Source organism: Eutrigla gurnardus (genome assembly GCF_963514095.1).
Source record: "Eutrigla gurnardus genome assembly, chromosome: 1".
In the NCBI taxonomy this organism is placed as follows: domain Eukaryota; kingdom Metazoa; phylum Chordata; class Actinopteri; order Perciformes; family Triglidae; genus Eutrigla; species Eutrigla gurnardus.
Window position 1 is genome coordinate 21,620,797 of NC_139915.1, and position 26,180 is coordinate 21,646,976.

The 26,180-nt window shown below is 42.8% G+C and overlaps 1 protein-coding gene across 1 annotated transcript in view; it reads right to left on the reverse strand.

The window, feature by feature from the left end:
• The window catches only part of ush2a (Usher syndrome 2A (autosomal recessive, mild)), a 273,785-nt gene that overhangs the window by 194,237 nt on the left and 53,368 nt on the right, over positions 1–26,180 (reverse strand). Inside the window, 11 exon segments of the mRNA XM_084005786.1 lie at positions 5,909–6,089; positions 7,836–7,973; positions 8,183–8,408; positions 8,512–8,795; positions 11,891–12,095; positions 12,244–12,371; positions 12,452–12,647; positions 20,584–20,677; positions 22,603–22,824; positions 24,587–24,801; positions 25,974–26,163. Of these exon segments, the coding sequence (XP_083861912.1) occupies positions 5,909–6,089; positions 7,836–7,973; positions 8,183–8,408; positions 8,512–8,795; positions 11,891–12,095; positions 12,244–12,371; positions 12,452–12,647; positions 20,584–20,677; positions 22,603–22,824; positions 24,587–24,801; positions 25,974–26,163 (2,079 nt within the window).

Consider the following 26,180-nt stretch of genomic DNA (forward strand, 5'->3'; position numbering starts at 1 on the left):
GAGGCATTATAGCTGATAACAGGTTATTGGTACTACTGATTAAGCATTTGTGGACCGTTGATTGGCTTACAGTAGGATGGATCTTTTTAAGGAGTTTGTGGCCAGTCCATCAGTCGAGTTGCTTGAAAGATTGAAAGTTGAAGAATTGTGGCGGGTCGTCACACATTATAGCCTTACCCCCGATGTTATGCAGGGTCGGTCTAAGAAAAAGGAGGTGTTTGCTGCAGTACATGTGGGGTTAATTGACCAGGGCGTGTTAGAAGATGACGAAACATCTAGCCCAGGTGGTTCACCCATTAAAGGGGCAGGGGCTGGATTTGTCTCAGTGGGTACGGGTCTATCCTTTGCAGAGCAAAAAGAACTGTTAGCCATGCAGATGGAGTTTCAGGCCCGAGAATGCCAGAAAGAAAGGGAGGTGCGTCTTGAGCTAGAGAGGTTGCGCCAGGCAAGACCTGATGCTGTTGATGCAAGGTCTAGGGACAGCTTGGGTGATATGGTCCGTCTGATGCCGAAATTTAATGAGAGGGATCCTGATGTATTTTTCTCATTATTTGAAAGTCTGGCAGAGGAGAGAAGTTGGACAGTTACAGACCGCACTGCACTGATTCAGAGTGTGCTTCCGCCGAAGGCTCAAGAGGCCTACTTAGCACTTGACCCCTGTAGAGAGGAAAGTGTATACTAAGGTAAAGGATGCCATACTTCTGTCTTGAGCTGTGTGCAGAAGCCTATCGATTGCGCTTCAGGAATTGGAGAAAAACTGAGACGCAGACATATGTGGAGGTGACGAGGGAGATGGTAAGCCACTTTAAACGTTGGCGTGAGGCAGAAAGGGTCACTACTCTCGATGAATTGTGTGAAGTGTTGTTACTAGAACAGTTCAAGAATGTCACACCTGAGCGCATTGTAAATCATCTCAATGAGCGTAAACCAAAAACCGCCCTTGAAGCGGCCAGGTGGGCAGATGAGTTTGTGTTAACTACCAAAGTTCCATCTGAGTCACGTGGTCATAGCGGGGGAGGTTCTAGTTTCTTAGCTCCGTACCCTGCAAAGTTCCCTAGTGGGAACTTGGGATTCTCTGCTCCTAACCCACAATATGAAAAAGTTCGTCCCAGCAAGGGTGATTTTAACTCCACATGCAACTATTGCTTGGGGAAAGGACATTGGAAATTGAACTGTCCTGTGCTGAAAAGTAAAAGAAATGATGGGAAGGGTTTATCTGGGGGTACTAGTAGACCTCATGCCCTGGCAGTTCCGGTTGGTGGAGGACAGGGGGCACTAGGCCTAGATGCAGAGAATATGTGTCCTGAAAAACCGGCCATGGTGGCGTCTGTTGTGCCAAGCCTTCCTGGCATCTCGGAAGGTTCTAGCTTGCTATGGGCAGATATGGTTCCGCCTGATTACAGTGAGTTCATCAGGGAAGGTTTTGTCTCATTGGTGGGTAGGTCACAGAAAGTACCTGTAAAGATTTTGCGGGACACCGGGGGTTCAGCATCATTCATCCTAGACTCGGTGTTGGATTTTTCTGAGGAGTCAAGTCTGGGGAGGAGTGTTTTGATCCAAGACATGGGGATGCATACTTGGCCGGCTTTCTTACACAGAATCGAACTTGACCATGAGCTGGTAAAAGGAGAAGTGGCAATAGCACTGAAATCAAAGATGCCTGTAGAAGGAGTGTCTGTCGTTCTAGGAAACGATTTAGCTAAAGGGTGGGTTTGGGGAGGTGTTCTGCCTCCTGTGGTGACTTCTGGGCCGACTATCTCCACTGTGCCAGACAGTAGTGAGAAGGAGTTTCCAGAGGTTTTTACTGCTTGCGTAGGAACTCGTTCGATGAGTGGGACAGGGCCGGAAAGGGGGATTAAAGAGTCTGGAAGATTTAAAAATGCTGTGTCTCAACTTCCTGATCTGCCTCTTGCCCTGTCCAAGAGTGAGCTGATTATAGCCCAGCAGGAGGATCCTGAGCTGAAGGGACTGTTCAGTGAGGTGAAGCCAACAGACGAGATGGAGAGTTTAGCCTGTGGGTACTTTCTACTGGATGACATGCTGGTCCGTAAGTGGCTTCCTCATGATGACTGTTCGGTAGGTGATCCCGTACTTCAGGTAGTTGTGCCTGCCAAGTTTAGAGAAGTAATTTTGGAGACAGCCCACGGTGAGGTGGCTGGACACATGGGGGTTAGGATGACTTGTAACAGATTGCTGCGTTACTTCTTCTGGCCCAGGTTAAAGAAAGAGGTTACCAGGTTCATTAAGACTTGTCATACCTGCCAGATCACAGGCAAGCCTAACCAGACTATCAAACCTGCACCTCTTTACCCCATTCCAGCAGTAAGTGAGCCATTCCAGCATCTCATCATCGACTGTGTGGGGCCGCTCCCTCCATCCAAGTCGGGGTGCATCTATCTGTTGACGGTAATGTGTCAGACCACACGTTACCCCGCTGTGTACCCTCTCCGCTCCATCACCACACGATCGATTGTTAAGGCTTTATCACAGTTCATATCCTACTTTGGAATTCCTCGGGTCATACAGAGTGACCAAGGATCCAACTTTACGTCACGAATGTTTGCAGAGGTTTTGAGCCAGCTGAAGGTCAAGCACAACAAAGCTAGTGCTTACCATGCTCAGAGTCAGGGAGCACTGGAAAGGTTCCACCAAACCCTGAAGTCGCTTATGCGTTCATACTGTACTGAGCTTAAGGGGGATTGGGAGGAAGGGCTGCCTTGGCTTATGTTGTCAGCCAGGGAGGTGGTGCAGGAGAGCACAGGGTTTAGCCCCAGTGAGTTGGTGTTCGCACACAAAGTGAGGGGTCCCCTTTCAGTTTTGCAGGATGGCCTAAAAGTTGCAGAGCCGCCTGTCAACCTGATTGATTATGTGAACGGTTTTCATCGTAGACTACATCTGGCGGTTAAGATGGCGGGTGATCATCTGACAGCCGTCCAGAGTAAGATGAAGCGGTACTATGACCGCAGAACAGAGCCTCGAGTGTTCTGTCCTGGAGACCAGGTGTTGGCATTGCTGCCTATCCTTGGTTCGCCATTCCAGGCCAAGTTCACTGGACCGTACACCGTGGTCCGACAGGTCTCTGAACAGAACTATCTGGTTGATACTCCAGACCGTAAAAAGTCAACACAACTGTGTCATGTGAACTTGCTGAAAGCTTACTATGCCCGTATATCTGTGCCAGGAGCGGATGTGGTTCAGGAGGTTAAGCCTGCTATGTTGACTACCATAGCTCACATGCTCCCGGCATCTGTTTCAGTAGGGGAAACGGGGGATGAGGAAGAGGCGGATGTGAGAGGGCCTGGGGATGGCGTGCTGCGTCCTCGGCTCAAAAACTCAGAAACGCTTGCAGATTTAAGGGGTCTATTCTGCCACTTGTCAGAAGAACAAGGCAGGGATCTGTCGGGACTGTTGGCTGCTTTCCCTTCCCTGTTTTCTGATACTCCTTCCTGTACCCACTTAGTGCAGCATGACATCGATGTTGGGGATGCAAAGCCAATTCGGCAAAGGTTCTACAGAGTTCCTCTGGAGAAGCGCCGCCGCATGGACGCTGAGGTTCAGTATCTGCTAGATAATGAGCTGGCTGTGCCTTCAAATTCCAGTTGGGCCTCTCCATGCCTACTGGTGGGAAAATCAGACATGACAGACAGGTTTTGCACAGACTACCGAAGGGTAAACGAAGTGACTAAACCTGATTCTTTTCCCTTACCGAGGATGGAGGATTGCGTGGATGCGGTAGGATCTGCCAGGTTTGTGAGTAAATTTGACCTATTAAAAGGATACTGGCAGGTCCCGCTGACGCCACGTGCCCAAGAGATCGCTGCTTTCATTACGTCATCGGGGCTGTATTCCTACAGGGTCATGAGTTTTGGGCTCCGAAATGCGCCTGCCACTTTTCAGCGTCTGATGAACCAAGTAGTGGCAGGGCTGGAGGGCGTAGCTGTTTATTTAGATGATGTCGTAGTATACAGTGACACTTGGGAACAGCACAGGGATCGAGTCCATGCATTGTTTGTTCGTCTCCAAGACGCTAACCTCACAGTTAACGTGGCTAAATGTGAATTTGCCAGGGCCACTGTTGCGTACCTGGGGAAGGTTGTGGGACAAGGACAGGTCAAGCCAGTAAGGGCCAAAGTCCGTGCTATCGACAAGTTTCCACCGCCTGTCTCCAAGACTGAGCTTAGACGATTTTTGGGTATGGTTGGCTACTATAGAAGTTTTTGCCCTAATTTTTCTTCAGTGGTCGCCCCATTGACCGGCCTACTACAGCAGAAGGTCAAGTTTGAATGGTCTCTGGCCTGTCGGCAGGCTTTTGGCCAAGTGAAGATGCTGTTGAGTACAGCTCCTGTCCTGGCAGCGCCTCACCTAGATCAGCCATTCCAGTTGCAGGTGGACGCCAGTCAGGTTGGGGCTGGGGGTGTCCTGATGCAGAGTGATGATCAGGGAGTGGTTAGACCGGTCAGCTTCTTTTCTAAGAAGTTCAACCGTCATCAACTGAACTACTCTACAATAGAGAAGGAGGCGCTGGCGTTGGTGTGGGCTCTGCAGCATTTTGATGTGTACGTGGGAGGTGGGGTCCATCCGGTGGTTGTGTATTCAGACCATAACCCTCTAACCTTCCTCCACTCTCTGCAGAGTCCAAGCCAGCGGTTAATGAGGTGGACACTCTTTTTACAGCCCTATAACTTGAGCATCAGACACATTCGTGGCGTGGACAACGTAATAGCCGATGCGCTGTCGCGGGCGCCAGAAGGGTTCAAGTAAACCAGTTCCCCTGACCGATCCCATTTAACATTTTGCCTTTCCTCCCTTTGACATAAATATTGTCTTTGTTTCTTTGTTGCCGCAGCCTTGTTTACAGAGGCCGTATGTTGGGCCTCTGTTTTAAGGGGGAGGGTGTTACGTCCCCCTTCCCTGGCGGTCAGGGAAGGTGTCCTTCCCCTGTGTGGTGGGGGAGCCATTTGGCTCTTCCCTTTCTGCAGCAGGTGCAACTGATTGACCTGATTGGCCTGGTTGGCCTATAAAAGGAGGAAGACATCCAGCCTGTCGCTCTCTCGCTGCCTGGGTGACTGAAGCTGCTGCCAAACCTCATCGTCTTCATTTTGGTTTTGTTGTACATTCTCATTACACCAGTCCATTACACATTACACATAGTTAAGCTGCCATCTACACTGATACTTAATTTCCTTGTTAGTGCCTTTTATTGTTAAATAAATATACCAAAAACTTGTCACTGCGTGTCTCCCAATTTGTTATGCCATGCTTGAGCCATGTGGTCATAACAGTCATGATTAAGCATGTTTGCATGTGAGAGCGAGAGAGAGACGGAGAATAGGTGTATAGTGGATAAAAATTAAGAGGCAGAATTGTTTAAATAAAGATTAGACTAATTAGACTAACTATATATATATATATATATATATATATATATATATATATATATATATATATATATATATATATATATATATATATATATATAGTTTCTGGTGACTTGGCACCATATTAATGTTGCTGGTCAAATCGAGTTGGTAGAGCACGGTGCATCTGTTTCTCTCTAGTAGCTGGTTGACACGTTATTGTGTTATCCTGTTAAATTAACGTCTCTTGACGTAAAATGGGCAGGACCGATGACGTTAGCTGCCCACCTGCGTCATTACATTACTGGTTTTTATAAACGGTTAGCGTAATGACAACCGTCAAAAAAAAAAAACAAAAATGTACTTGACCTAGCCCGAGATGTGTAAGCCTAACAGAATAGCTCCAATGCTAATCCACAGGGGCAAGTTTTATCTGCTTTTTTGGGCCTCCGGATTTCTCTTTTTATTCTGACTCAGTCAAGTCACTCAACTTGAGTCCCCCATCTCTGGTGTGTGTGTGTGTGTGTGTGTTATGACTTTCTCTAAGTTACCTGCCCAGGCCAGGGTTGAAGCCGAAGAACATCTCACGACACTGGTCACAGCGCCGGCCTCCCATGGAGGGATGGGCACACACACACTGTCCGGTCTGGCTCTCGCAACCACGCTGCGATGCTCCTATTGGATGGCAGTCACACTCTGCACACACACTCTGGTCCGGAGAGTGGTAGAAGCCTGGACAGTGACAAACATGAATACCGAAATATTTGGGACTCTGATTGCACTTTATCGCCTACAAGTGTGATTTTTGTTTCGACAATCTTAAAATCAAATATAATAATATTTAATAATATAATAATAATAATAATAATAATATATAATATAATATCTAGGGCCGGGACTCGATTAAAAAAATGAATCTAATTAATTAGAGGCTTTGTAATTAATTAATCGAAATTAATCGCATTTTAATCGCATATAAATATTTGACCTGAGAACAGTGAGAAGTAATTTTTTTCACATGGATTTTTAGTATACCATTGAATAATGACTGAATACATAAGCTTAAGCAACAAAATATTGTTTATTTTTGTTCAACCAAGTCCAACAGACCAGTGCAATTTTTGCCATTAACGTCCACGCTAGCTACCACGCTAGCGTCCACGCTAGCTGCTATATGTTTTGCATTGAGGTAATACTTGAGGCTCGATGTGCTGCGGTGATGCAAATTCCTTGTTGCATAGCTTGCACACAACCATGCTCTTATCGACGCTTCCATCCTTTCGTTTTTTATAACAAAATTTCCCATCTACGGGGCCAACCAAAGCGGTCTCATCAGCTTCTTCGTTCATGTTCACTGTGGTTTGTTGTTGTCTGAAGTCATGAACACAAGTTGGTGCTCCAGTATAATCGGTCCGCCTGAAACTCATCCAGTGAGAAACGTTCCGCGGTGCAAAAATAAGTGCGATTAAAATGCGTTAATTTTTTTAACGCGTTGATTTTTGTGTAATTAATTAATCTTAATTAACGCATTAAAGTCCCGGCCCTAATAATATCAAATCACAACTATGAACAAGCCATCATATGTGGTGGGTATTTTAATAGTGTCCAATGTGTTCTCTTTTTTAAAAGCTGAAACATCTGATTAGACGTGGTTATACAATTCCTTACATAGCAAATAGTGAATGAGTGACTGATTTTGGATGAAACCTGGGACAACAAATGTATGTCCCTCCTAATAGGCATTAGGGAATGTTGTCTGCCATTTATTTGTAATAAAACGTAACACAATGCCAATAAGTGTGTGTGAGGTTACATTAAGCACCTCAGGTTCCAAAGTATAAATCAATTCAGGTTATTTTTCTCGACCTAATAGCGGCTAATGAACGAATCAGATATTCTATTTAGCCACTTCTACAGGGAATTCACAACAGCATGTATACAATGGCATGACATGTTTAGGAAATTAAGAAGACGGAGCTTGGCAAATGCAATGAAATGGAATAAAACATGTTGGCATCTATGTTACCTCAACGGTACTGATTATTTTGATTTGATTTTGAGGGTATTTGTAACCCCCAGTAAACCTGACTATGCTGTTGGTCATTCTCCATTAATGACACAATACAACATGTGTTACTTCTTGAACCATTAGACTGACCAGACATACCGATACGCACACATTCATGACTTTCAGAGTGAAAAGAAGCAATCTTTCCCCTCTATGGCGCGTTGTTGAGACCTGGCACAAATAGGATAATCACTGAGTGGAGATCTGGCACAAGGCAAATGCCAAAACACACACACAAGGGAACAAATATTAAAAGTGCGTTCTTCATCATTTTCCCCTCAGAATCTCTTCTATTCACGGTTGTCTGATGTTTGAGCGATAACCTATTCTCTAAACTTTATAAAATCACTCTTAAAAGTTCTTGTTGATCTACATACCATCCATCCAACTGTCATTCCAAACACACTCACCTGGTCGGCAGCGACTGCAGTCCTTTCCAAAGCGTGTAGGGACACAAACACACTGCCCTGTGGTACTGTCACATACTGACCCCGTCACTGTCCCTCTGAGGTCACAGATACACGGCACGCAGCCCTGGGACAACCCCTCTGATAGGACACAAAACATCATCAGAAAGCAGGATAGATTTGGATAGCTTGACAATACTTAAACAATATATCTAAATAAGTAAAGAGAATATACAAATATACAGTATTTCAACGACACTTACTATGCTGTATCTCAAGTTTCTGAACAACTTTGTGAACAGTATTGGCCTCGACAAAAAGACTTAAACTAAACTTGGAACTCCTCTTACTCTGTAAGTGTAAACTCGTGTTGTAGAAGTTGTGGGCACAGTTGGCACACTGCGCTCCCTCCACCCCTTCTTGGCACGGACACTGTCCCGTCCACAAGTCACATACGCCCTCCGGCACAGTACCATGGATGTCACATGCACACGGCAGACAGCCCAGGGAGTTGCGCTGCTCCAAGGTGTGGTAACCGTGACGACAAGAGTCACAGCGACGGCTTTCCACGTGTTCCTAAAAAAAGGACAGGACAACAGAAAGAGGCATACTGCTATTTATTATGCCCTATGGTTGATATTATAGCAAGTAAAAATAAATATGTCATAAGTCAACTTGCCTTACACACACACTGTCCTGTGTGAGGATCACAGTCTGTCCCAGGTACTGTCCCTTCTTGTGAGCAGTTGCAGGGGGAACAGGATCCTTCCAGTCTTAAACCATACGAACCCCGACCACAAGAGTCACAGCGCTGTCCCCCAACGCCGGGCTTACACTCACACTGTCCCTCCTCAGGCTCACAGAACGGGCTCAGTGAACCTAGGGGCTCACAGTCACATGGGACACAGCCATCTGGGTGGGGTAGGTTCCAATAACCAAACTCACAGCGGTCACAAGAAATACCTGGACAAAAAGGATGAAGACAGAGAGTGAGAAGGCGTTCACAGAAATGTAGGAGAGGACAGGGTTGGGCCCGCTACGAGAACCAGAAATGAATGAATAAATTGATGTTTGCTTGTTCACCAACTAGCATTCAGCCTCTTTCTGTTTGCAAGCGTGTGTGTAAGCCTGTGTGTGTGTGTGTGTGTGTGTGTGTGTGTGTGTGTGTGTGTGTGTGTGTGTGTGTGTGTGTGTGTGTGTGTGTGTGTGTGTGTGTGTGTGTGTAAGCCTGTGTGTGTGTGTGTTTGAGTGAGAGGGAGTGAGAAATGGTGGGTGAGTGTATAAAACTGCCATCATTAGGGCCAGGCCCTCTACATATGATGGATCACTCACCTAAGGCCAAACACTTAATTTCACTGAGCGAGAAAATAAATAAATTAAGCAACTACAAGAAAAGGGTGGAGGGAAAGAAAAAAGAGGAGATGGAGAGATGGATAGAGGAACATAAAAATACTGAATAACCATTTACGTTGGCTTTTAAGTGCTTAAAGATAAACAATTTATTTCTGCTTGTTGCCCATCTATCCTTTTGGAATTAATCATTGTTAACACTTTTCAGAAGATTTTGTGTTGTAAAACCCAGAAAATCAAAGAAATTTCAGAATGCAAAAATTGCAGCTTATCATTAATGAGTCTAGTGTGAACATTTAATGCCTTCCATAATTTAAACATTTAACATCTGTCAACATTTCCAACGCCAGAAGGAGCTACGCAGTAAAGGATGTGAAATGAGCCGATTAACAGTATCTCTCCAGTTATTGCTCTTTATGCCTGCATTTATTTATCTTAAATTTAGGTCTGTCAGCTAGGAATTTTATTCAAATTATTTCTTACATTATTTCCGTTCTATTCATAATTAGAAATAAAAAAACACCCAAACTGATCATACAGTGTGGGAGGTTTTTATGGCTAAAGCAGCCGTGCCAGGCTATAGGGCTAGTTAAACCATGATATGTAGTGTGAGTGAGCGGGGCTTATTTGAATATGCCATACGTATTCCATGACAGGCAATCTGTCCCTAAATGGATGCCTGGGGGCAACGCAGTCACCACGGCCGTTTATGACGGAGCCTGTGTTCGTATGTGGGTGGGTTGAAAATGTGTGTGTGTACATACATATCTGTACATCTGTGTTAGTGCATATGACAAGTGCGTGCGCGTCTGTGTGTGCGTTACTCAGTGTGCAGCAGACACTTGGCATTGCCCCTGGTCTGCCTATGTTAATGATTTTTTAGATATGAATGTATTTCAATCCATATATCATATTTCATGACCATGCAGTTAAGATATTTCTGCATGTGTGTGTGTTTTGAAGTGTGTGTGTGCATGTCTGAGTGTGTTGATGGTCAATATGCAGGCTGACAGAACGACGCTTACAACGCTAACGATACTGCGATAAAATGCATTTGTGATTTTTAACCCCCAATTTCACTACGCAGTATATAAAGAATCCTACATGCATTATAAAAAGCTATGATCATTTCTATTTCCATTTTAGACATTGCACTGAACAAATTGACATTTCTTAATCCTGTTATTTGCAGTTAGTCATGTGACATTCAACCATGACGTCCGACTGACACAACTGAGAAGATGAGAGAAAAGAAATCCCAGACAATAAAAAGGAAAGAAACGTGAGAACACTGAATGTGTTAGAAGATATTAGATGAGGAAAGAAAAAGGAGGTAATTGTGTGCAGGGGTGTGGATGCGTGCACACGAGTGTGTGTTTTCGGGACATGGCCCAGCCCTTTCATCAGTAGCCAGCTGGTTAACAGGCTCATGCATCACCATTTCAAACACTATTATGTACACACTGCACTCTGGCACCTTGTTATGAATGTGTGCGTGTGTGTATCTTTGTCTGTGTGCACACATTTCAATTCCATCCTTCTGAAGCGTGCCTGCCATTGCTCTACTCAAAGTATCAGCTTGGCGGTAATAAATTGCCATAATCAAATCTCATTTTGCAAAAATACCTGTGGGAGCAACCAAACAAACAAGGACAGGGAGGGGGGGGAGTGGGTCTCGTAAGATGGAGTGTGAAAAATACAAGGGGCTGCAGCAGTTTGTTTTAATCAACTTGGCATTGAATTAAAGAATGAAATGCCAGCTTAGTCCTTGATGGCATGCATGTGCTCACACACACACAAAAATAATCATACAATACATCGAATTAGGCAAAAACAAAAGTGCACTCACACACGGTGACATCCAGTCACTCTCCCTCTTACATTTAAATATACACAAACAGTCACTCTTAGGCACGTTTACAAGTTCACGCGACCGCACTCACACATACAACCACGGGCCCTTGATAGCGAAGCTTAGCAATAACCGGGATGCATCGGTTTGAGGAGCGTTGGCCGGTTTTGCATTTCATACGAGCCGGCTCTTCAAAGACACACAGGGGAGAGAGTGAAACCATTTATCACAAAAGAGAAGCACAACGGCTGGAAGCACCCCCAGCAGAAAAGCCTGTTTATTTTGGCTGGCAAAACACTTTGGGATATGGTCGGGTGTGTGTATTTTGGCCTGTGTGTGCACGTGCCTGGTGTGTTGTGTGCACCCAGTATATCCAGTTTTTACTTTTGTGTGCACCTCAATGACCAGCTGTGCCTTTTTATTAATTAAGATTCCATTACTTGACATTAAACCAAGTAACCTTTATAATGAAGAGTAGAAGTGAGCAACAAAGTACTTTGACATTTTGTAAGAGAAGCTATTTAAGAGAGCATACATTTAAGAGAAGTGTTGCAGTGGTAATATACCAAGGCCTGAAGAGATTGCTGTTACTGCCCATAGATTTATCCTATTTTTATCTTAATTGAACCCAATGAGGTTGCCTGACTTGTATGGGAGGGATTTAGGGGGATGGCATGAGGTTCAATGTGTTTTTCCACTGCCCTCAAAAAGTTTCTAGCCAGTAGGTGGAAAGAAGCACCCCCAACACACAAGTGTCTCTGAGAATGTGATGTGCAAAAGCAACCTACCAAAATATTTCATCAACGTAAAACAAATTACAACTTTAAAACCATATGTTTGTTAGTGGTCTGATTACCTGTGACATGGGGTTTGCATTGACACAGGCCTGTATTCTGGTTGCATCTGGGAACTCCCGTTAAGGTGCTGATGATGCCAATGTCACTGCAGTTGCAGCGGTTGCAGCCATTTGGATTGGAGGCTTTAAGACCATACCAACCAGGAAAACAGTCTACACACCGACGACCCATTACTGCAGCCTTACAATGGCACTGACCTCCGACCTGGAGGTGACAAAAGGGGAAAGAGAGGGACCGGTAAGGAAGAGAAGAAGACAGGTTGTCAACTAGCTTAAAGACATTGAAAGCATCAAAGCTGGGACTGGGAGGGTTTCAGTGCTCATCATGAATATGCCTTTGTGTTGGTGTGTACCTGGGCACACTCCATGCTCCTGTCGACTCCAGCAGCATTACAGTTGCAAGGCTGACAAGAATCAACTGACATGGGATCAGATTCCTCAAGCCTGAAGAATCCACTTGAACACAGCTCGCAGTTTTTACCTAAGAGTGAGCAAGAAATACCATATTTAGTCCTAAAATATGAAAAGATAATAAGATATCTTGTGTTACAGACACTCTACCTGTGGTGTTGTGCATGCAATTGTCACAGACGCCTCCTCCTCCTCGATAGTGCTCTTCTGGCTGGTCATCTGCTCCGACATCGTAACGACATGAGAGAGCATGCCCGTTACACTGACAAGCCCGGCAGTTCATGGGCTGGAGCTGGTCCCCTGACTTGAATGGTTTGTCATTGTAGAGGGGCGCACAACGCTGGCACTGTTGGAAACAGTCACATACTGTATATAAATACAGACATACATTTCTTTATTCAAGCTATAACATATTGTTTGATATTAGTGTTAGTTCAATAACCTTGCAGAAAGTAGTAGTCAAACCTAGCAATAATGCTAATGAATGCAATTGGGAAATTAAGTTTACATGAATATATAACCTATTCTTTTAAACAAATTACAGTGGTAAAAACAAACACACCCCTTGACAAGAGAATAGCAATGTAAGAATGTATGCATCATTTGTATTAAGCAAAGGCTTGTACAACAATGTCATAAACAGTACATTTGCTGAAAATAACAACTGTGTGTAGAGAAAAATGGTCCCATGACAAGTGAAATGCTTGCTTTTATGGAACAAAGACAGGGAATGAAGCAGACACAGCGAGGAAGAAAGACACAGAATGAGAGAGAGGGAGATATATAAAGAGGGGGGGAAATATCTCAATTTAAATCTTGAGAGAAGAATAATACACATAACTGAAGAGAAAGCACAGAGGCATTCTCTACTATATAATAAAGAGCAAGTTTATTCTCTCTCTCACACACACACACACACACACACACACACACACACACACACACACACACACACACACACACACACACACACACACACACACACACACACAAACACACACACACACACACAGGATAGGGAAATCAGACCACTAATGAGGAGTGACTTGCAACAGTCAGGGCTCTCATACAGGCCCACTTTCATGTCAAAATAAACATAACAAGGTATGTGTGTGTGTGTGTGTGTGTGTGGTGTGTGGTGTGTGTGTGTGTGTGTGTGTGCGTGCGCGTGTGTGTGTGTAGGGGAGGAGGAAGCGGGAAAAAAGTGACATAAAAAATGCATTTTTCTGTAGTTGAGAGCAGCAGAGGCGAGTACAAGCCTTTGATTTTGTTCAGCAGTCAGTACAAATTATGGTGGACAAGGGGGGCATCAAATGGTGGGATTAAAAATGTATTAAAAAACACAGGAGTTCCTCCCATGTGTGACACATGCAGACCTGCACTGGGCCCATTATGTATAACACACAGAGGAGGGGGTGATGCAGGGGGAATAGAGGGTGAGGGGGAGTGTAGATGGAAATTGGTGGAAAAGGCTCCTATTTTGTGTGTATTTATATGAGGGAAGGGGGAGGGGGTAGGGAAAATTCTGAAAACTAATGTTAACTGAATTTAGGGGGGGGGGGGGCACTTTGTTTTTAAAGATTAAGACTGAAGGGACAGAATGACAAGAAAGACAGAAAACAATCCACGTGTATGAGCAAGACAGGTGGGATGAACAAAAAAAGGCAAAGAGAGAGTGATCAAAAATAAAATTTATGTTGTTATGTGAAGAAGACAAAAGGCCCCATGTGTACTGTAACACAAGCACAAAAAAATCATACCAAACACTTGTCACATTTCTTCCTGTTATGGTGCCCTGTAGAGTTATGTTTATATTCAGTGTTTCACATCAAAATCCATTTTGTATATCCTTGGGGTCAAAGAAATGTTTTGAATGTATTTCAATCTCCATAAAGCATTTGCACGCTTGCAGTCATCTTCTCCACTGCCTTGCCAGCGGCAGGAATGAGGATCATGCTGCGGGTGTGCGTGCTCTTTTTGTGCTTCCACCATACAAACAACGTGCAAGCGCTGCACAATAGTGCTACTAGTGCGCAAGAACTCCACAGGTTATCTTTAGCGTGTTCTACGGATCTTGATTTTGTCACGAACATTTAAAGTATTTGCCATACATTTTTCAGATTCTAAAAAACTGAATAGCATCTTTGCAATTTGACATTATCTCTGAGTTTTGTTGCTATGATGGCAACAACATAATTCAATTAATAAAGAACATTTTGAAAAAAAGTAGGGAATGGTCCGCTCATTTACAAACAATATTTAAGAAGACAAATACACCTCTACAGCGAATGAACAAGATCTAAAGGATTTGCATAACTGTATATTTATGTGTGCGTGTGCATGTGGCTGTGTGTGTGTGTGTGTGTGTGTGCGTGCATCCAGAGTGCTGTTCCCTGTTGGGTGATTATTAACAGGATCTAATGAAGCAGCAGGAGATTCTCTGGAGACATGATATGCACACACCTAGCAACACACACACACAAACACGAGACAAAAAGAAACAAGCGTATAAAGACACACACAAACACACGCATAGAGAGAGAGAGAGAGAGAGAGAGAGAGAGAGAGAGAGAGAGAGAGAGAGAGAGAGAGAGGGGAGAATGTGTCTAGGGACAGGTATTTCCTCAAGAGTGCTGGGATATTCGGGATGTTTGTTCTGTCCGTCTCCTGCTCATTTGTCTCACCTGCTATTTGGCTTCAAATCTAATGTAACACCCACAGTAACGTTCTGCCTCCCTGTTTGTCCATGCTGCTTTGTGGTTGCCTGTATGCCTGTCTACCCTAAAATGTTTCACTTACCAAAAAGGTACTTTTCTTTCGGCACTTTGGACAGAAAGCTCTCACTACATTTCACTCCTCCGTCTCATCCACTGGGGATGAGTTGAAGAGATATAGGGAGTTCTTCTTTCCCATATCTCCCCCCCTTTCTATTCCTCTTCCGTCTCTTCTACCTCTGCGCCTCCTTGTTCTTCCCACCCTTCCTCTTCTGCCTCCTCTTTCTGAAAAACAAATCATTCTGTACATCTCTCTGGGTTTCCCACCTCTCCCCTTCCTCACTCGCTTCCCCCTGTTTCTACACTCCCCCAACCGCTTGTTCTCATAGCCATGGTTAGTATGTGAGCAGGAAATATTACCATACCAAATGAATTCTCTTTTCTTTTCATTCAACATTGCGTTACCTTCCCTCTCTCCCAGCCTGCTAATTAGTCGAGGGACCGGTGTTTGGGAGTTAAAAGAGAAACGGCACACGTTCATTTTCTTCTTCATACAAAAGGTTTTGATGGCACTCCATCATCTGCACACAGTACCAGCAGCAAAAAAAGGACAGCACACACTGTAGATCGAGTGTACACGGTTTCTCTAATTCTATTCCTCTTTCTGCAAATAGTCAATACTCTCTAACATTATACTGTGGATGAGAAAACAAAAAAAATTGGCTTTTCACTTTGTTCTGCTGATGATAAAGCACCTCTGTCATCTATCAAATTGGATTTTTGGCTCTTTAAACATTGTAACAAACATGCAGCGATCTCATCACAAATTGCAATCCAACAGAAACAGTCTGTTTCTAAATAACGATTTAGACCGGACTTCAGTCAGAATTAAATCACAAGTAAGCGAATGGTGGCAAGACTTCATCCTAGAAATGATCAGTTAGTAGATGAAAACAGCATATAGAGCAAGTTACACGCTTTCCTGTTTAATTATAAAATTACGAAGTGGTTCTATTCCTTACACACTGTCGACTATTTTTTAATATGCAACTCCAGTTCAATGCATTAAAATGAGCATGTGTATTTGTGTAGTGGTCTGTGTTGCAGAGTAAAGGATAGCATCTTATTTTCACTCTGAATGTTTTCAAAAAACCTGCTGAGTGAGGAGCCTCTCTAATAGATATGTGGACATTCAGATGGTCTGACACGAGCACCTGTGTGTGTGTGTGTGTGTGTGTGTGTGTGTGTGTGTGTGTGTGTGTGTGCACATGTGTTAATCTGCTGGGGCAACTCATTTTATCCTAAATGCCATGACCAATTTCACGCTCTCACTGGAAAGGTCGTAACACTGTGTGTGTGTGTGTGTGTGTGTGTGTGAGCATGTTGGTGTGTTCACACCCATGTTGTTTGTATCTAAAGTTAACCCCGGCGTAGGTGAAAATCTGCTGTTGAGGCAGACTTTAGCAACAGAGATCTTGGACAAGACTACCTAACGTCACTAGCCATCAACATCTGTGACACACACAGTTGGAAACACAAAAACACATCCAGTTTCCATTTCTGAACTGATATTAAATACATAGACACCAAACTACTATTAATGTTACCTCTCACATAAAACACACACGCAATTTGTCCAATGATGTCAAATTAGCCTCTAGCCGCACACAGCCTGATGTAAGTAGCCCTTGTGCCTTAGGGTGGGACCAAGAAACACACACGCAGATTTAAAAGAAAGGTAGTGTTGATTATTTTTGCATCTTACCATGATGATGATATTTTAACACCTGATAACATTACGTCCAAATAAAATGACATTGTGGAGATGCTCCGACAACCATCGGAACATCTTTTTTACTAAATAGTGCTTGACTGCATCGTAATGTAACTTTAAGATAATTTTTTTCGGCTAGAGCGCCGTTCAAGCCTTTTTATTATTTTATTCAGACAGTGTGGAAACAGGGAGAGAGAGAGAGAGGGGGAAGACATGCAGGAAACTGATCCCGGGCCGGGAGTGAACCTGGGACCACCGTGCTGCCCACAGGCTGCTAAAAGCTAACGCTAACTATCTCTCCTCCTGCTGATTTTAGTACAAGTTTGGCCATTTGTGCAATACAGATCATGTCACGTGAATTGCATCTTTGCAGCATTAATACATTTTATGATAACATGATATCACTGCATAGACACCATATATGCAGTCCAGCATTTTAGCCTGTATAGGAAGCAATTCCGTTGATGCTGCCGGTATTTGAACAACTCTAATTGTACAGAAAAAATTACCACGTGACGTGATGTAAAATACAATATATGATATAGCTTTCAGACATGAATGAATCCATCAGCCATGGAGAGACATATAGAGACAGAGAGACAGGATGAGAGATCAACTCTGATGCAGAGTGCACATAAGAAAGAATCAAAAGAAAGAGTGAGAAAGTGGGAGAATGTGTGTGCTCGTATGCATGTGTGCTTAAGTGTGTGCGAGAGAGTTTAAGTGTGTGTCTTCCAAGGCCCCCGTTGATCATCCTGACACATGTCTGAGCATTTCTGTCACTTTAATGTCACTGTGGAAATTCTGCAGATTAGTACAACATCCGTCATGGTGCTCGGCCGATCCAAGTCAACAGAACGCATGCAATATTAAACGCTAATATTCCCCACAGCCTTTTATGCTCCAATATTACAGAGGCGGAAGAAAGGCCCTGAATATTCACTCAGAGAGATGACATGGGCAGGTTTGGGAGAAGAGTGAACACAAGCACATGCACATGCACACACACGCACACGTGCATATGCACATGCACGCACACACACACACACACACACACACACACACACACACACACACACACACACACACACACACACACACACACACACACACACGTGCCCATGCACAGAAGATCCCTCAAAAAGGACTGTATAGACACGTAACGTATCGTGCTTTACACATGGCTTTCACAGAAGGGAAGCTCTAGTAGATATTAATTTATATAATATATACCAACCGCACACACAAATATATCTTGCTTATTTCCATTGCATCTCTCTAACACAACTTCAATAACTACTGTATGTACAAGTGTGAGAAGAATAAAAACAAATTGGGAGGATGGGAAGACAGTAAGAAAAATGGAGGCAAGGGAGAGATGAACCATGAGAAACGGCGTCAAACAGGAATGAATTAAACACTTAGAAAGCGAGGCAATAAAGAGTGAGGGGGAGTAGAGAAAACGGCTGAGTGAAATGGAGCGAAAGACAAACAGAGACAGAAAGAGAGCTGATTAGAGATGCATGCTGAGGGAATGTCATTGTTCTAGTCGATTTGAGACATTATTTAAACTGAGACCCGAGAGAGAAAGGGAGAGTATGAGAGAGTGATCAACAAAGGGAAGTGGATGGAGGTGGGACGGGGGCCTATAGAGGAAATAGAAAAGTGGTGTATAAAAAGAGAAATAGAGGGTGAGAAAGAGAAAAATAGAGGGGCAGGATGTCATATTTTGTAGCCTGGAAGATAGCATGAACCCAGCAATTGTGTCTGTGTGTGTGTGTGTGTGTGTGTGTGCGCGTGTGCGCACTACTACTATGACAACTTGAATTTTTGTCTGGAGTTCATATAAGACCAAAAATATTAAATGCAAGGGTGGAGGAGGAGGGTATTGGAGATTGACAGTAATTGAACAGCTGCTGGTTTACAGCTGTACTTCTCCACTGATGTCCTGTCGCCTCTGTCTGAAACATGAACACACACACACACACACACACACACACACACACACACACACACACACACACTCACACACTAATACACAGACGCAGATGTATGAATGATACATCAGCAGTGAATAATGCAGGCTGTCCTGCTCTACAGTGAGGTGGAGCAGTTGCACTGAACTTTTCACTGCTGACTGACTAGGCGTTGTTGGGGTCATGCCTACTATTATATGGCAAGTTGTAATAGCTTTGTTGCAAAGGCCTGGTGCTGAGGTGGTGGATAACATCAAACTAGACTGAAATCAAATTGTAAGCCAACATCTTGCACCATACTAGTGCGTGAATACTGGCCGTGGATGCATACTGGTTTGACTGGGGGTTCCGCACGATAAAATAGGCACTTGTGACCAGTGACCAAATCTAAATTTCATAATTAACATTAAGACAGCTCAGTTACAGTCTGTAGGTTTAAAATGATCTTTCTTCCTCTTCCCCACAAAGTAAGGCAATGTGAGTGAGCAAGTGAAGACTATTAGACTAGATTAGAGTTTTAGATTAGAGAAGTGACCTACTATAAATCTAATTGAAAATGTCTGAGACTCCACATATTCAGTTATCATAAATCACAACTATAACAGGAGTCCTGTGCCAACAAGGCTGATGTAAGCTGTCGGTTATTTACAACTTTAACAGCATAAAGTGTATTGCCTGATTTAGCAGTCTGACCACACTGATAGCTGTCCATTTACCAGAATGTCAGGTTCAAAGCCAAATCGTCTTGCACCGCAGGTAAACAGCAACCCCTTTTAGACAGACGATTCTGCCGTAACGGTGGAAAGGCGAGTCAGAATATGCCGTGAACCGGAGCGTTTAGAAAGAACTATGTTTGCAGCGTAACGCCGCAACGGTGACTGCGTTTAGATAGCACCCCGGTGTTGCGGAACAAGTGAGACGTCCCACAGCCTCGTCTATGGACGCGTCGGCCATGTGACGTATTAAATGAGCGTTGGAAATCTGATTAGCTGGATGCATCAAAACAACTACGAAAGGTTAACGTTTGCTCGTCTCGCATATTTACACGACTCTCAACCGCAAGTGAAGTTGCGTGCATCATAAACATATTGATGCGTATACGGCAGCCTCGTACGAGCAACTACCAAGTTTTATCTGCTTCGGATTTACGCTTTGAGCTCATTGGTAACGCGTCTTCACTACGTCACGTCTTTTCTGCCTCGGGTGCTCGGAGTGTTTAGATAGAACGCCGTATTGCCTCCTCTCGCCTCTGATGCAGCTCTGTGATGACCTCCATTGCCGTCTCAGATGCGTAATATTCTGTTCCGCCTTTCCGCCTCAGCGAGCGTTAGACTGATGACGGGGCGGAATACTCTGAAAGTGTATGTCTGAAAGCATGCCAGTTAATGCCACTTTATAAATTTCTCAGAAAGTGAGAAACAAAAAAACACAAATATAACTACACTAGAAGAAGAAGAAACAATAATAACAAGGAGGGAGTTCTAATAAATATGTATTCGTAATGTTTAATTAGAGAAATTCCCTTTATGTCATCAAAAAGGAAACTGCTTAATTAAGACCATGAGGAGATTCTCCCCAGGGGGGAATCCTCTGTCCCCCTCTACTGTGTGTGTTTATATGCTTGAATTTGAAATGAGCGAATATCTGCATCTAATACTTATATTAATAATTAGGAATAAAAATGTGAAGTGAAATAGTGAAATAAATCTGTGTTTTAATAACCTCACAACACATATTACAGTATATACACAACACATACACAAGGTGTGAGAGGTCCAACAGCACACTAACACATGAGGACATTTAGTGTGTACTCACATTGTTTCCCTCTGTGTGACTTTCAGGCAGACACAGGCAGCGGTAGGGGGTCACACTGGTATCACAGTGGTCTGCATGGCCATGACACTCACATCTGGACCGATGACGGAGAGAAAGATAAAATGGGACATACTGGGAGGACCTTGAAGCTTAATTGGACAAAATTGAGGCCATTTCTGATAAAAAATTGTTACATAACAAATGTAACAATAATGACAAGGGAAGCAGCAAGCAGCATGACCAACTGTCTGTTGCCACCTCCTCCATCCCTCATCAACGGAGAACTGCAGCAGTGCCATTACGAAGTTCCCATTCAACATTTATAAATGTCATCCTGAGACTCATCAGTGCAACATAACAGGTCGACCTGTCTCGGTGAAGGAGATTGTTACTTCAATTGGTACCTGTTAAATAGCCCGACTATAGTCTGAAAGCCTGCCTGGCACTGCAAGACATTCAATATATGGAGGAATGTGAAAAAAAAACAAAAACGCCACAAAAGGGTTTTGAGACTTAAGGTAATAGATAGTAATAGATAATAGACAACAAAAATGTTTCTTGTTGTCTCACCACTGAGGGTGAATGTGTAACAATGCCGAGGTCCACTGTTGGAAAGGTAAGTGTGCGCACACACACAGGCAGGACAGTCATTCAGATATTCAGTTGCTTTTTCCATTTTCATTTTTCCCTGTTTCTATTCATCTCTTGTCCTCGTTATACCACTGTATGTTACAAGTTGGTTACATTAATCATATCTGAAGCAAGTCAGTTAAGTTTGTATCTATTTCTAATAAAAAGAGAGGTGCACTAGTTCTTATATGTGATGGACTTCAACTCTTAGCACAATTTAAAATTTCTGAATTGCTTTTTTACAAAGATTAATGCAATAATAGAGGGACCCTGTATTCCCAGTCCGAGTAAATAACTGATGAAAAAATACAAGCGCTAGATCAATAAACTGGGTAGGCCGATATTAGCATCTTGTAGATATATTAGTATCAGCATGTATGTGTAAAGAAAACAGATTTTTTTTTAAGACCACCAATATCATTATCGTTAATTTGTATTGAAAATAACAAGTTATTTTTATAACCCAACCACTTGTATGAAAAATTGTTTCATGAATGAAATTGCTATGCCAAAATATCATGCAGTAATGTAATGAAAGAGGGACTTTGTTCTAACACATCGGACAAATGACGCTCATGAGTGCAGACAAAGACACACATAGTCAGGTTATGAGTGTGCTCTCCTCCGCCACTAGACGCCTGTTTACAGGCTTTGGAAAGAATGAAGAGATGGAGAGATGGGAGAAGAATAGAAGAGAGGGGGAGAAGAGGAGGGATGAAGAATGCACAGATGAGATTTCAGCAGCTCTAAATCTCTGTTTCTCCTACTTCACTGTAACAAGCTACTAATTAAAACAGCTTAGAGGGAGGAGGAGGGAAAGAAAGAGTTAGAGATGATTGCCTCCTGCATAATCCTATAATTACCACAGCCATAAAAAACAGTCACTCTCTCAGTCTAATGAAGAGATGTGTTCACAATTACTCTCAAAAAGCTCTGCTGATACTCAACAGTCTGTGTCGAAATATTTTCTAGATGAAAAATCTTCAAATGGACATTTGTCACCCCCTAGAAGTGACCATTAACTAATACAATATGGGGGTACCACTACTTTAGTTAGTGAAATTTCAAACAAACATAGAAATATGTAAAGCCAGTTAAATGTATAAACAGATAATGTGGCAAAAAATACATTTAAATGTATTTACATGAAGACATTTAAATGTATTGTTATGCCACATTATCAGACTATAATTATTAAATAAAACCAGGTCTGCCTATTAAGACGTTTCAAATTTGCACGACCTAGTATGAAATCCAAATTCTTCAAGACAATCATTTCCAGATCAAACCAAATCTGTCATGACTGCTATTCAAACACTATCAATCACTTTCAGAAATAGATGAGGTACTTATATTGAGATCTCTGGATAAATATGTGCAACTCCTCACCTGCCACTGATGGTGATCTCATTGAGGGCATAGTATCTGTGTCGGTGGTTCACACCGGCTGCTGCAGTATGGGATTGTCCACTAAGGTGTACCCTGACCTGGGTGGCATGTGCCATTTTCTGCAGGGCAGGAGTGTTGTAGAAGTCATTGTAGCCCGGCCTCAGGTTTGGCCCCGGGGTCAGTAGGCTGAATGTGATGTCTCCTCCTGAGAAGGGCACGTAGCTGGAACACAGGAAACAAAACACACATTTAACCAATTTAGTCCGTGTATATGTCACAACTTAGTCACAACTTTTAATTAAAAAAAAGTCACTCACGATATATATTTATGTAAAAAGTGAATATGAACTGATATACTGTTAGCAGAACTTCGAATTTTGAGTGGAGTATAAGTTGGGGAAATAATGTACAGCAAAGAATACAAGAATAAAACCACCATAGCGGATCCAAAAACTATTATATTGACCTCTAAAGGTTTCTGCTTTACTTAGAGGCAACAACATCCTTCTTTCTGTCTTCAGGCGATAATTTGTCTTCAGGCAATGCTTATTCATGCCACTTTACATTGTGTATGTATTTGTCCGTGTTTATGTTGGTCTGGACATTTGGGCATAAAATAAGCATAGAGTACACACTATCAGTGTACTCTATGAAGCAGTTTGTCTCATAAAAAAATACCTGTTTAGTTGTTTATCTATACATGTAGACAAGATGCAAATGGATCACTAACAGCACTCCTGGAGTGGGACTGTAACTAATATGAAAACACCTGACATGACTGAGGCGTGCTTGAATTTATCTTGCCAGACACTTGAGTGGCCTCAGAGGAGGCGATGTCTCTTTGCGGGATTAAATAAATCTTGCGAGATAAAAAAACATAAATCTTGCTCAAAGATCAAAGACAGTGCTCTTTTTGATATAATTATCAACCACCGATGTCACAGTGTGTGTTACTGTGTTGCCAATGTGAGGTGCAATTGCTCTCATGCCAATTTAACTAATACAGTATGTGATATAATTTGTCAGTCAAGTGAAAAATAAGCAATGACTACATAATCTGTGATCTATTCATACCTGTTCTATCTAGTGCCAACCAAGGCCTTGCTATGCCAAGATTTAGGGTGTATGTGTGTGTGTGTGTGTGTGTGTGTGTGTTAAGACTATGTTCCAAGGCCAGTTCTCCATCAAGTGCCAATCTAGAGCCTGTTACCGGTCATGTACCAAGGCAGCACTGTAGGTGGTTAGCTTTATAAATCTCATCAATGTGAGAGTGCCAGTGTGTGTGTGTGTGGTTGTGTGTGTGTGTGTGTGTGTGCTGGCGTTAACTGTATGTGTGTGTAATGGGTAGATGTCTAATTTCCCTTGATTTATTTTTTCTTTTGTACATGTTAGTATGCACTAACACACACAAATGCATGAGTGCATAAATGTGCGTTTATTCGTGTCTGTGTGTGTTCATATACTTCTTTATTTAGTCATGCCAGTAATTTCTGTGTAATCTCCTCTGCCTTAACGAGGCCATGACCATCCAACAGCATACGGCGAGAACATGTGGTTCTGCTGTGGGGAGGATGCCCAAAGCAGAATAACAGAACGTTTGAGAAGTTATTTTCATGTTAATTTTATTCAGATGATCCAAGGCAGTTTCAAATGGGATGATACATCCATGGCCAGAGATGTCTTTATCTTCATGTGACTGATGACACAGCAAATAATTACAATTTATTTCACATTTCACAACAGTTCTGAGTATCTTGCAAGTCACTAAACATGTGTCGAAAGAATAAAAATCACAACATTTTAATCATCTCAATTCAGTGAGTGCATGAGTGCTTTAGCATATCGGTATTGAAGAAACTTAAAAAAATATTTTTCTCAAATTGTGTAACCTGTAAAATATGCACAGTATACAATGTTAATTTACAGTAAGGTCATAAATACTGACTAAATTCCACACCCTCTCAGTCGTTCACATGGTTCCTACCTGGGCAGCTGCAGGCAGTTGACTGAGTCTGGTCTCAGTAAAGGCCCGTTGTTCAGCATTTCAAACACACTGCAGTTCCTTGCCATATATTGCCAGTCCAACCAGGGCTGGTTTGTTGGGGTGCCACTCTCAACCTCTGTGAGGTCAAGCCTCCGTCTTTGGATCAGTATTGACTCAGGCAAGAGACCGCCAAACTGTACTATAATGTAAAATATCTGGGAGGAGAGGATTCGTACAAGTCAGCATGAATATAACCAGATTTGCTATACAGGTACACCTGTACAATGTTCTATAACCCAAGACAGGCATGTCATAATTCCTACAATGGTGTACATTTTTTTTTGGCACAGTGTCACACATTTAGAGACTTTTTTTTGCACTACATTATTTTAAGACATAGTTCTAATACATAATGATATGGACAAAAATGCAATGATACATATCTAATCCTTAAAAAATTAAAGGGGAAAAATGAAATTTTGCTCATATGTCATCAGTTCATTTATCAGCTAAAATTATAATTAAGGGTTTTAGTTGAAAACAGACAGCCCTCACACAATGCATAGGCACACAATTACACAAGTGCAGACACACAAGTAGTTTCCCACACCACATCAACCATGTGCGTGTCTGTGTGGGTATGTGTGTTAAGTGTTATCTGCCCCACTACAGTGTGGGCTGGGACACTGGGTTACACAGCAGGGAGCGCATTAAGCTACCACCACTGTGCAACCCCCCCCCACACACACACACACACACACAAATACACACACTGAACTTCAGAAAGTGTCTTTTATCTGGGGACTTGAGTTGAGCTACCGTGTCAGGACAGCTCCCAAAATCCTGCCACACTCACATACACACTTCAGAGAGAAGAGGGACTAGTCTTTTGACAACTCCAGTGTCGACGACGCCAAAATCCAGCAATATCTCTCTCCCTCTGCAACCCCCGTCTGCCTCTCACTGCAGTGCTTAGGAGAGGATGAAACTACTGTCCACTGTACATACAGGTGCAGGCAGATAGATACTGTACAGCATTTGTATTGTAGCATTTCAACTGTACACTCCACAGTGGAATTTAGCCGACTGTCCCTTTGAGCACCACAAGCAAAGAACCATACCGTCCCGTTATATTCAAGGTAGATGGCCGATACCTCCAAAACTAGGCAACTCACACCAAAAAGATCCAAACTGATAAATAGCACTAGAAGTAAGAGGAACGTTTTGGGGGGTTAACTGTCCCTTTAAACGCTATATATACTATATATACTTATATACTAATATATTGTCTTTGTCACTTACATTGCCCATCTATGTCTGTCCATCATTTGTGGAATAATATGTATGTTTGTGCTTGGTTGCATGTGGGTATGTTTTGATGTATTACCTGGTATTGTCCATTCACCAAATCCACGGTAATAGTGACTCCTTCATCCATTTCCTGTTTAGTCATGATCTTAGAAAGCCATGTGGTGCCCATGTCCTGATCATTGATATAGCTTAGTGGATGGGCATTAAGGTTGAGTCTTAAGACTCTGTCATTGGTGGTATCCTCAACACCATTGGGAATGCAGTATCTGGTAACAGTGAAACT